Raw genomic sequence first — 13,149 nt, 5'->3', positions numbered from 1 at the left:
GGCAGAAGGGTGCGAAAGAACTCAACATGACGTTATTAAAAACCTTACTTGATTCAGTTACGTAAAAGAAATTAAGCCCTGGCTCGACTGAACTGGCCGTGGAACTGGCTATCTACGCGTTAAAACTTGGTTTAGCTTCGCCAAGCGCGAAAAATGTGTCACAAAATATTTCCACATTTTAACCCCAGATGACGACACTGCGGCCTGCGCTATTGTTGGGTTTGGGTCGGCATACGATAAACTAAATGTGCTCAGGAGATTTCCACTGTAACGCCCCTGTAACGTACAGGCGCTGTGAGAATAATACGGAGCACAGGAATGGTCGCTGACGGCTGACGGCAGCGGGCGCTTCGTCGCTCCCATCGAGGAGCGGCTTGCGCTGGGAACAGGTGCAAGACTGCCGTCAGGAATTGGGGGTTATCTAACTCGCTCATGGCACTGCGGCCGGCTCTTCGTCGATGCTAAACTCGGCCCGACGCTAACTCATCCCGACATCGACGCTATACTCAGCCCGATTGGAGGCAGGTAACACCTGGCGACGTTGTCCGAAACAACTCAGCATCTTTCTAGCACTGATAACGCCCGGGATGAAGCTAGGCGGCGGGCAATCTCGTAGGGTGCCTTGATGCGCGCGCCCCCTCCCTGATAAGACAGTTCGGCCCCAATGCTGCGCCACTAGACGGCTTAGTAGTGCGGCAATTTTTATCTCGTTTCTAGCGCCCTCTCAGTATCTTTTAGAGCCGCAGCCTGTTTCGCGTATCGAACAAGGTTTACGAAGCCTTTTGCGTGCGAGGAGGCAGCGGCGCCGGTTCGGCGTGGTCCTCGTGCTGTTTCTGGAAGCTTTGGTTATCTGTGTAAGGACGTTTTCGCATTTCCTTGCGTAGGTCGTGATGAAGCTCGTAGCGACAGCAATGCGAAGGCGGTGAGCGCACGTTGACAAGTGCAATTGTGTTGCGCGCAGGTTTTCCCGGTGCTCCGACGATGCGGCGTCAGCGCTTGGCCCCTCGGGAACAGTGGCGGCAAGCGGCGACGTGTTCTCTGCACGCACATCTACATGACCGGTGTCCCGCTGCGTCGCTTTTGCACTGAATCCCGAAGGTGAGCTCTTTACTCTTCTCAGAACGCGCATCGAATCCGTATAACCCTCCGTCTCTAGCCATCCGTGCACGGTTCGCTTAGTGCAGTGCGCGAACACGCCAAAGCTAGTTGAATGTCCCCAAGAAGTTATTCGCGGATTCTGACGTGAACGAATATATTAAACGGTGAAGTCGCTTGAAGTCTGTGCCGTTTAATGTGATCATTTTCAAGGACCTGTCGCAAACGGAACTATATTGAGCGGTTTGTCCGTCGTGGTCCGGTGGTCGCTATCCCCGAAGATGCAATGAACGGGGCTCGTAAAACACTCATATAAGGACGTCATGTAATTGAGTATAGCATGTCCGCACTTAAACTTGCGGTTTTGGAAAGCCAAAGTGTGCAGTGTCTTTAAACTGTGCGTGGTTTCGCTTACGCAACGACTGTCAGCATCGGATGAAGCGGGAGCAAAACAGTTGAATCAAAAGCGCAGTTGAGTTTCACTTCGATGTCGCAATAAGCGTTGTTTTGTAAGCGGTTACGCACCGTATTTAATATTTAGAGGCTAATAGGTCTGCGATTTCGTGCGCAAGTTTCGATTATCCGGTTTCTTTTTTTGACTCTCCTGGTACTATCCGTAAGAAGTGAAAGGCGAACAACGAAGCGCGTGACCAAAGGCCCAATTTGCGCCGTCGGCCTGTTGCCATCACAGATAGGCGCCCTTATCTGGTTTGCTTCTGTTTTCTTTGATCACTGTCTCGATTTGTCATTGGAGCAACGTGTTCGTACTTCCTAGCGGCCTCAACTTGACCAGCGCGGCTGAGCTGGCGGGAGCGGCTGGAGGCTGCGTGGGTGACGCTAGCGCTCCCTGGCTTGCAGCACCTTGATTTCGCTTTCGTCATCGTCGCGTTATCAGCGCCCGGCTGCGACGCTTGCAATGAAAAAGACCGATCGTGTGGCGTTGGGTGTCCAATATGGCCGTTGTTAAGCCGCACTGTCTGCTGCCGCTAGAAATATGGCGCTCCACTGGCGAAGAGAGAAAAGAACGCCAAAAAAAAAAGCAAAATTATCGCAGACGTGAACTGCGCGCCTAAGTTTGGCGGCAGCAGATGGACGGCGTAAAATGGACCTCCGGCCGAGCGCTTCGCTGTTTGCATTTCGTTTGCAGACGATAGTGAAGATGGCGCGGAATGGCGCACAGCCGCGGCGGTGCGCCGCCGCCGGCCGCCATGTTTGAGGCGCACGTAGCAGACGAACTCCTGCTCCGCGAGTCCGCGAGCGTGTTTTCTTTGCGTGTCGCACTGCCGCTTGGAATCCGCGTGCAACGGAGATTCGGAGCGGTAGTCATAGGGCGCGATAGCCGCACGAACGTAGGTCGTAAAAGAATGCAACTTTGATTAGGCAGCTGCGCTTGTTAGCGCTGCTAGAGCCGACCGCAAAAAGTGGCGCAGCGACGTAAGTTGGCCGTGGGTTTGGTTCCCATCGATTTTGGGATTGAAGCTGGGATATTGGTCAATGGTAGCAGCGCTTCCGTGAAACCAGACATTCGCGGGGGAGTGATTCGGTGATACGGCCTCTCGCTATACGACGTCTGCGGTGCACGATCACACCGGTTAAATCTCTGACAAAAGGCGCCGCTTATGTCTTGTGTGGGGGCTCTCTCTACACAACGCGTGCACATGACCGGACTTTGGAAGCCTTGTTACCACTCTGGAGCAGCCGTCCTTTTGCACAAAGGTGGTCGTAGATTTGCGCAACGCCCGCTCATTAAGGCAGCAAACTGGGCATAGCTCCCTTTCGCACTGTGCACCGTGTCTACAAAATTCAAGCATCATGGCCGGTAATTCCTCTACACACGCTCTTGTCTTTCTGGAAGCCTTAGTGCGTAAGAATTTTTTTTTAGACGCGATGGGGAGGTTCGCTTAAAGGGCATCACAAAGACTTTAGAATACGTCGAGCCTAAAGGGGTCGAATGTGTGAAAATCGCTGGTAAAACATACGAAATCATTTTGAACTAGCATTTGAAGAGACGCTCCAAACACGAATTAAAATTGCGACGGTTTGCAGGCTTCTCCGCCGCGCACAGCACTATTTGGAGGGTGGGGCTTGACGACGGGTACTTGATGCTGTGAATAAGGAAAACCAACGCCGCTGAAGGCAAAGCCCGCCGAACGTTGTTTGCCAGCATCCAACGACGCATGGCAGGGGATAGTTGACGGCAACGGAAATTGAAAATCTTACTGTCCAAGATGTCACTCTGAGCTCCGCAACACTCCTTTAGTGGTTTGAAGAGGAAACAACTTTAATCGTTTATTACGTCACCATCTAAAAATTATCGCCCCAGAAAAATATTCGTTGGCGGCACTTAGATACCTCTTAAGTGCGGGAAGACGAAAGCCGTTTTCGACTCATTGCACTGATTTGAATTTGCCGGGCTTGAATTCATTTCACGACAGAGGAGAAGAGCGTGGCGAGAGGAAGCGATGACGTCACGCTGCGCATGCGCAGCGCGTCGGCAGTAGTTGCTTGGCGGCGGATCACACTGCTTCGACGTCCTTCCGTCTGATGTGACGTCATCATACGGTTTTCCTCGTTTTTGAGCAATTTTTGCCCAAATTATAGACCTTTCGGTGATCTTAAGCACTAATTACGCTCAATTAGACATTTTGCAATGTGATTTGGCACATATCCGGCATTTTTCCGCCCATTCTGTGATAATTTTCACTATGCTGTGACGACTTCCGGTGGCTGTGACGTCCCACCGTTCCCATCGCTGTATCGACATCCGGGCTATATCGACGCATTTCGTCTACTTTGTTTTTTTCGCTACAATTGGCTATAATAAATTAATCACTCTACAGTCATCAAACTTGCCGTCAGGGTTACATTTTGTCCCCTCTATCTGATATTGCCATTTGTTTTCTCCTGTCCTGATTATTAGCCGCGTTATTCGTGGAAGACGGCGTTACACCGGACATGGCCTTCGCCGCGAGTATGAGCCGTAAAAGGCTTCCGCCTTAAAAACAACTTTGCAGGATTTACCTACAGCTTATACTAACTAGATTCCTTGAATGTACCGTAACTCTCAAAAAGTAGTGTACTTTTTAATGCCGCCAGAAGGAAGTCATGTATGCGAAGGGACATATCGTCTGTAGCTGGCTTCCCCGAAATAAAAGTCCTGAAAACGACTACCGCTTCTTCTTTACCTTCAATACCTCCCCTCACCAGCCCCCCCCCAGCAGATCTGACACCCGTCTGATATCAATCCCTGAGGAAACCCTCGGTCATGACACTTTTCAGTCGACCGCGTTTCGTTTGCAGAGGCTACGCCTAGGTCTTTTAACTATCACTAGCGTCTGCTGTTGAAGATTCCATGGCAGGTGAATGGAATGTGGTCCCCGTGCTACAGTTGCAGATTTCATATGCTTTCATGTCGCGACGCATATAAGTATGCGATTGTGGGTTGATAAAGCACGGCTTCGATGCAGTGCAACATTCATTGATATCGCTCGTTTGTGTCATCAGGCAAATCGTTCAAGCCATGTGATTTACTGTCATCGAACTGCTGGATTTGTTTTAAAAGGACACTGAGAACAAACTGAAGGACGAAGCAAGAAGATTACACAGACGAGCGCTACGCAGCGAGAGTACAGTTAAACTTGATTACACCTTGTCGTTTAGCTTGGTTTTTCTCCGGCTACGTCCAATGTTCAGCTTTGGCTGTTATCCCCCCGTTGCTTCTAATTGCGGCTACATTAGAGACGGGATATTGGTTATGCAGCAAAGTGTGACGCATTTATTTTATTTCCGGTTCTTCGCCTTGTAGTTGAAGCCTGTCTTCTTTCAGTCCCTCCGACTCTCTATCCATATCTAGCGACGGCTCCACCGAGCCGCCTTCTATATGTATACAGCTGCACCAACTACAGCTGCACCAGCTGCACCTACTGCGCCTGCGCACAGCTGTTGCAACTCAGTTTCGCCGGCACGCCGCGGGACCGCCTCCTCCTGTGACGTCACGCCAGATGGCGCGGCGGCTAACGGTCACGGCGAAACTGGTGCCACGGCGAAACGGCGAGACTTTCTCGTAATGTAGCTCTCGCTACAAAAAGAACGAAAAATAGTGTCCCTGCCCGTGCCACCTGGGCAGAGTACAGAACGAAGTGAGAAAAAGGGAGTGATAGTGAGAAAGCCCGCCGCGGTGGCTCAGTGGTTACGGTGCTCGGCTACTGACCTGAAAGACGCGGGTTCGATCCCGGCCGCGGCGGCTGGAATTTCTTTGGAGGAGAAATTCTAGAGGCCCGTGTACTGTGCGATGTCATTGCACGTTAAAGAACCCCAGGTGGTCGAAATTTCCGGAGCCCTCCACTACGGTGTCTCTCATAGCCTTATTCGCTTTGGGACGTTAAACCCCATAAACCAAACCAAACGATAGTGAGAAGGAGTGAGAGGAGAGGGGTGAGTGTGTGTAATTTGGGTCAAAGGGCTGCCTGCCGATTGATGAGGGACTTTCGCGAGGGGTGTATAGCTGACTCGAGGCTTTGGGCTCCCGCATCAGCTCGCTAAAAGTGTGCGCGCGCTCCGTCATGAACCCCGGATGGGAGGCCGCCAGAGCCCAGTTTAAAAAAAAACCTCAGGCTGAGAGGATAGCGGCTTCGTTTCCAGGATTCCCGGAGTGCGCCGGCAACCAAATCATCTTCACATGACGGGGCGGGGGTGCACCAGGCGAGTCCAGTGTGCAAAAAATTACCGACGATTACGTTACTTCCTAATGCGAAATTTGAGCGCAGCAAATCAGCTGTTTCACCTTTTCGATAGATTGAGGCAAAGAAATCGAGCAACACATGTATGCGCTATCACAGAATTTTTTTTTTATTTTTCACACGTATTCCTTTAACAAAGACTCCACTAACAGTTCTTGACAGTCATGAAGGAAGCTTTGTGGTCGGAGAAATAGACTGATATATGTTCGACTTGGTACACCAATGCCTGATTCTCAAAGAAGAGATCTATACAAGTGCCTCGCGAGGTTGTCACAGCCGTGGGACGCGTTACGAGCGAGAGGAACGGGATGTTCTCCCGCATAAGTGTTAGGAAATTGCTGTTTGTCTTTATGTCAACATTAAAGTCCCCTACTACTAACATCGGTGTGGATCGATGGACGGTTAATGCGAGTTGCAGGAAGTGCACGACGTCTTTCGTGAGTGCGGTAGGGGCGAAGTAGGCAGCTACTACCAGCAAGCCGTTGGGCAACTTTGCGGCGCACAGTTCGCCAACTTCATGTGACGTGCCAAACATTTCGACTGGTATTGCAGAGAGACCTGTGCGCAAGTAGATAGCGACTCCCGCCGCTCTGTTGTGGTCTCTGCGAGCACCACAGCAGTATAGGAAATCTATGATTTCGAGAGGCTCTTCGGGATCCATCCAGGTTTCAGCAAAGCAAAGTACAGAGGAATGGCGCAGAATGTGATCGTGGTGTACGTCCTTGGCATGTGCGGCAAGGGAGCGTACGTTAAGAATGTGGTTGTGAATGATGAATGAAGTGCTGCCAGCGAATGACGCGTCCATTGGCTGTCTGCGTGTGTTACTGATGTGTGGTTAATATGTTAAGCTTCGCCTGTAAGAGTGGAACGCGACAGCGTCTTGCAACGCTGCCAGGGAGTCCACAGAACGCCATCGCCAATTCGGCTGTACGCCTTGCTGGACGGTAAATTTATTTTTTGAGGAAAGGAAATGTATCTCTCTCGCATATCTGGGTGGACACCTGCACCTCGCCGTAAGGGAAAGGGGGAAGATGGGAGTGAACGAAGACGCCGTATTAGCTAGACGCGCCTTTGTTCATTCCAAACCATTCAGCTGGCATTACGGAGTGGCTAGCGTGCTCGTATCGCACTCCGGAGACCCTGGTTCGATTCTCCAACTCGACCAATTTCGTTCTCGGTTTTATTGATTTATGCGGTCTAACTAGAAAGGTTAATTAGGCTATTTCATATTTATTTTATTGTATTTCTATCCATCGTGTTCTGTCATTAACCTGTCAATTGTTGGAACTGTCTAGGATGTTCGACACAACGTATATGAAACGAGCAACGTCTTACTGAGTGGGGAAGTGCGTGGTGGTGGAGGGAACGCGGCGTCGTACTTATCTGTTTTTTTCAGCAGCGTCTTGTTCCGCGGACGCTGTTGTCGCTGCGGCGCGCGTCTTTCTTTTCTATTCTTCTGACCTCTTCATTCTCCTCTATATTAATTAGGCTAATTGATTAATTAAGGAATTAACTAAACTCAGTCCAACTTAGTTGCAGCATCACTATACGATCCCTTTGATTGGTTGCATGGTTACTAGCCAAAGTACAATTGGCCCCATTTGAAATTCGCGCACTGTGACGTCACGAGCATTTCGACCAATTGAAAAGCGTGACATTGGGGGCGGAGCTGGTTACGAGGCCGACGCCGACGACGACGCGAAACCCAGGAACGGACGCCAAAGAGCTGCGCTCTAAAAAACAAACAAACAGCAACATGGATTCAGCCTCGTGCTAAATTTTGGATTGCACTTTCTGAACCTGATAAAACATTACCGGGCTTTTGTGTTGACAGTGGCGAGAGCCATGACGGCTTCCTCTGCAGGATCAGTGGAGGTGCCTGTGGGGAGTGTGTTTGTAACGATGGGGGAGAGACTGTGATCCACTGCGGCAGCGACCGCTTCATTGCCCGTGCAGGCTGAGTCTACCCAAATTGCGTCCAGTTCAGAGCCGTAATATCGGTCAAAAGCTTTATTTAGTACGACCTCTACGGCATTGATCGTGGTGTTCGGGGTGCAGGTTACGAGCGGAGTGGTGTAATGAGCAGTTCCTTGTACAGGGGCCTTGATATGGAGGGTAATGTTGTATCATTGGTCGGTGTCCGGATTTCAAGCGAATGCAGGATATGCCGGCGAGTGACGGTTTGTGTGAGTCGAAGATATCGTGCTTGTCAGTGCGCGTCTACAAGTTCCCCGATTGTGTTGTGAAGGCTTAGTCGTAAGGGTCCGTCGGCAGGTATATTAATGGGAAGGAGGGCGACTTTGTATGCCCGATAAATGAGGGCATCCAAGGCGTCAATGTTATGGCGAGGGAGCTGGAGATAGTGGGTGGAGTTGACCACGCCGCTGAGTACAAGCGATTTCAGAAGGGGGCAATCGTCGCGCTCCTTCATGTCTCTGTGGTGGCCAGAAAGACAGCTGATGTGGGGCGAGAGCGCCCCTACTACTTGCTTGAGTCTCTGGAGCCTATAGTGGTGTTCTTCCCGTCACTCTGGATGTGCGTAACCAGTATTTGGAGGATTTTGACCTCTGGTATCAGTGTGCCATACATTCCGTTGACGATGACATTCATAGTAAGTGTCGCGGAATTGGAGATTTACTCAAACAAGCAAGAGCGCTGTCATTTTGAAGCACTAGCTTCACTACTAGAGGCCTCGGGCTGAGATCGCCGTGCGTTGCCGATGACCTTGAAGTCTCAGCCAAGGTCAAACCTTCAGTTATAAGTTTGTAGAACCGGCGGATGGTCAGTGGTCATACCAGTAGTCAAGCAATTCGACATATCAAGTTCAACCCGGGGACGTCAAGGTCTAAACGTCAACCAAAATTTGGTCACGTGATCGACTTTGGGCTCGCCGAGGAGCCTAAACGCGGCGTTTACGTGATAGGGCGTGCCGCCACGCCATCTTTAATCGAGAACATGACGGTAGGAGCGCCGGCGCGCCTAGGAATAAGTCGACATTTGGTTGGTTTAGCCTGGAAAATACCAAAGGAGCCCTCAACGAACGGCATAACAAGAGTGTGCCAGGCTGAACCATCGAAGCCAACCCGGGAGGACTGGGAGGCGACCCTGCTCGGCTGCCACGACTTACAGGCCCAACAAGCCTTGGTCGGGCGCGCCCGGGCGGCGGCTACCGCCACTGGGGTCCCAAACTAGGGACCTCCACCTAGTGTTTGTGAGGATCGGTCCCTTACGGGCCGATCCAAACACCTCCTGTTCTGAATAAATGTTTTCACCACCACCACCACCACCCATCGAAGCTACCAATTCTGACCCGATTTCTAACCTAAGCTAAAGCACCGTTAATTTTTTCGCACTTCGCCTCATCCGCCGTGGTGGCTTAGTGGTTAGGGCCCTGGGCTACTGAGCCAGTGTTTCCGCGTTCGAACCCGGCCGCGGTGGTGGTGGTGGTGAAAAACTTTAATATTCAAAGAGAGCTTGAGGGTTAAAAAACCCGGCTGCATGGTCGGTATCCTTAGTCCGGGACACCCCACGACGCGGCCCCGTCTCGTGCCCGCTTGACCAGAGCCCTTTGGGACTCCAGCGTGGAACAGTTGAGGAGGGCAGTCTCCAATGCCTCTCGGGTGAGGGTGGGGGAAAGGGGAAGGTGAGGATTCTGAGTACATGCCCACACCATGTGAAAGATATCGCAGATCTCTCCACAGTGCGGGCAGCGCCCATCTGTGTTCGGATCGAAGTGTTTTGCTATGGCAGGACAGAGAAGGGTTCCTGTCTGCAGGCGCCGCAGAGTTCGCTCCTCCACTTTACTCAGCCCCATGGGAGGTGCCGGGTAGACACGGTGCCTGTCGCAATAATGAATTAGGATTTCGCGGAACCGCAGAAACGGTTTATGAGCTTCTGAGCCAGGACAGCTAGGATGAGGAGCCCGGTGTGTGAGCGCTCGGGCGGCCGCATCAGCGGCCTCATTGCCTCGTAGACCCTGGTGGCCAGGAGCCCAAATCACTTTTGTGCGAGTTGGATCGGCGAGAGCGCGTCTTAGAATTTGCGAGGCAAGAGGTGATATTTCGCCTGCAAGATAATGTTCACAGGCCCGGCGAGAGTCTGTGATAACCGTTTTCGATTTTGGATCGGCGGCAGCGAGAACTAATGCGACTTCCTCCGCTCGTGTTGAATTTGGGGCCCGAAAAGATAGCCCATCGACATTCATTCCCCGGTGGAGTACGGCAGCCGTGAGGAATCCCGCGGGCGACGGCGCTATGATGTCCACGTAGTAGACGCCCTCTTTATATCCATATTGCCTCTCAAGCGTGCGAACCCGCGCTTGTCGTTTGCCTTCATGTGAAGCCATGTCCATGTTACGCGGGAGCGGAGCGACCCAGAGCATGTGGCGCCACAGCACCGGGATGTTCGCCGTCCCCTCTGGTATGCATGTGTGTTGGATGTGTAAGCGGTTTAGAATGCGGCGCCCAGGAACCGTCTGCGATAGCCGCGTATATTCGTTCACGAGGTGGGCCTCCCGCAACTCCTGATAGGAGTTTACCACTCCCAACGCCTTCAGTTTGGCGTTGGAGGTAGCCACCGGGAGGTCCAGTGCTCGCTTTGTTGCCTTCCTGATGATGGCGTCAATGGGCTCCTCTTGTTGTTTGGTGGTGCGTAGGTACGGCACGGCGTAGGGGATCCGGCTGGTAACGAAGGAATAGGCGAGCCGTAGCGCGTCCCTGTCCCGCAGACCACCCCGCTTGTTGGAAACACGGTGGGTCATGCGCCCTACCTGTTCACCTATGCTCTTGAGTTTCGCTATAGTAGAGTCCGGCCTAAGTTTGTTATTGATGAACAGACCCAGGATCCGGAGCTCTGCCACTTCACTGTTGGGACCGCCCGACAGAGATATGTGTAGAGACGTGTTGTCCTTGTGGTTTGTCCTGACGTGTAGAAGCTCTGATTTGGCGGGAGCACATTGGAGACCACAGTCGGCAGCATATGCTTCGACTATTGAGGCGGCCTGCTGAAGCCGGTCCTCCATCTCCCCAAGGCTCCCCTCGGTGGTCCAGACTGTAATGTCGTCTGCGTAGAGTGCGTGTTTTATGCCCTCCACCTGAGCCAGTCGGCCGGGCAGGTGCATCATGGCGATGTTGAAAAGGAGCGGTGATAGCGGCGGCCGCGTTTCGATGGAGGCGATCCGCAAAGGCGTCCGGGAGCTGTGCGATGTCAGTGCACGTTAAAGTTCCCCAGTTGGTCGAAATGTCCGGAGCCCTCCACTACGGCATCTCTTTCTCATTCTTCCTTCTTTCACTTCTTCCTTCCTCCCATTCCCCGAGGCAGCTTTCTTCAAGAAAGCGACCGCTGTCGCCAGAGACAAAAAATTCAGGGGGCACTTTGACTGTCTAAAGTGCGTAGAGGCGAAAGCGTTTTCCACACCACTTTGCCTTATGCGACACTGGTGACGTCACCACTCGATGACGTCACACATAATTGATGAAGTAATTATAAACAACAAATTAATGACTAATAACTGATTAATCATTAAGCACTCATTGACTACTAATTAATGACGCTTAAGCTTCGCCTTTAGGAGTGGAACGCGACAGTGTGTTGTAGCGCTGCCAGGGAGTCCACGGAACGCCACCATCCGTTCGGCGCGATGCCTTGCCCTTTGAACGCAACGCTTTTTGAGCGAAGGAAATGGCGCTGTAATTCTCAGGTGGACACCTTAACCGCACCGTACAGGGAGGGAGGAAATGGCAGTGAAAGAAGAAAGAGGGGCCATAATGAAACTGAAAATTGTATTTGAGGAAAGGAAATTAGGCAGTAACTGTCTCAAATTCAGGGGGCACTTTGCTCTCTAAAGTGCTGCAAGGCGAAAGCCTTTCCTGGCCACTGTTTGTTTTTATTTACTTTTTTACTTTTCATATTTTGTTTTTCATTTATTTTTTGCTCCTTTTCTTAATTTTATTGTTTTTTATTTTTACATCTTATTCTTATTTTGTTATTTTTGTTTACTTTCTTATTTTTATTTTTTTTCCTTTTCTTCAACTTACTCCTTTTATTTTTTATGAAGCCCATGCATTCACTACATGCGGCTTTATTCATGCTGGAACCTTGAACCTTTTAAGCAGTGACGCCGAAGGGCGGACGAATCTGCCGGCGCCTGTCGACACGGCTGCCGACGCGTCTGTCGACACGGCTGCCGACGCGTCTGTCGACACGGCTGCCGACGCGTCTGTCGACACGGCTGCCGACGCGTCTGTCGACACAGCTGCCGACGCGTCTGTCGACACGGCTGCCGACACTTCTGCCGACGCGTCTGTCGACACGGCTGCCGACGCGTCTGCTAACGACAGTATGAGGCATTAAAGGCTTCCGCCTTAATATCTCGGTGGACACCCGTCAGAACGCGGACACATCTGTCGACACATCTGTCGACACGGCTGCCGACACGGACGCCGACACTGCTTCCGACACGGATTGCTAACGACAGCATGAGGCATTAAAGGCTTTCGCCTTAAATATTGGCGGGGGCTTAGCTTTGGTTAAGCCTGGTAGGTTGCGAAAGCAGTGGGAAGAGCGCGGCGCGCCGTGCCAAGCGGCCGCAGTTACCCGACGAGCCGAGTTGGTAGCCAGTCTCTCGCTCCTGGTATGACGTCATGCTGTGACGTCACTAGGCATGGTATGACGTCAGCGGTCATTCTAAGGGTCAAACGTGCCAAGTGGCCGCCGCTACGCGAAAGGCCGTTCTTGGGAGTAGTATTCCTTTCGCAATAAAACAAATTTTCATTTTCGCCTTATTCTAAGTGCGTCCTTGCGGCGAACATTCACTTAATAATACTGAGTAAAGAATGGAAAGAATATTTCTCTCGTTAGCCGCCGCGGTGGCTCAGCGGTTATGGCGCTCGGCTGCTGACCCGAAAAACGCGGGTTCGATCCCGGCCGCGGCGGCTAGAATTTCTTTGGAGGAGAAATTCTAGAGGCCCGTGTACTGTGCGATATCAGTGCACGTTAAAGAACCCCAGGCGGTCGAAATTTCCGGAGCCCTCCACTACGGCGTCCCTCATAGCCTTAGTCGCTTTGGGACGTTAAAACCCCCTAAACCAAACCAAACCAAACCATTTCTCTCGTTAATCACGACTCAGGTTTTAAAATATGAATAAATAACTAAATGCGGCTCTTCGGGCGAATTGTCATTGATGTTTGCGAAAAGCTTTCTACTGAGCAGTTTCATGTCTTTTAGCCAGATCCGCTGCTTCAGTTGCGCCTATGTTTGGCGTAAATTACTACAGCATGCGGCTGCTCATAGTCCTGGCGTGGCTCTCTCAGCAGC

The 13,149-nt window shown here is 51.6% G+C and overlaps 1 protein-coding gene across 1 annotated transcript; it reads right to left on the bottom strand.

The window, feature by feature from the left end:
• Window positions 1–9,345: 9,345 nt before the first annotated feature.
• LOC149365702 (uncharacterized) lies at window positions 9,346–10,971 on the bottom strand. Its single transcript, XM_089542523.1, has one exon. The coding sequence runs from the start codon at window positions 10,954–10,956 to the stop codon at window positions 9,346–9,348; it is 1,611 nt and encodes a 536-aa protein (XP_089398649.1). The 5' UTR covers window positions 10,957–10,971.
• Between the last annotated feature and the right edge of the window lie 2,178 nt (window positions 10,972–13,149).

The sequence above is a fragment of the Amblyomma mixtum genome, chromosome 1 (assembly GCF_055824585.1).
Source record: "Amblyomma mixtum isolate Tamu chromosome 1, ASM5582458v1, whole genome shotgun sequence".
Classification (NCBI taxonomy): Eukaryota; Metazoa; Arthropoda; class Arachnida; order Ixodida; family Ixodidae; genus Amblyomma; species Amblyomma mixtum.
Note: the sequence above shows the minus strand (reverse complement) of the source record. Positions and strands in the feature narration are given on the sequence as shown.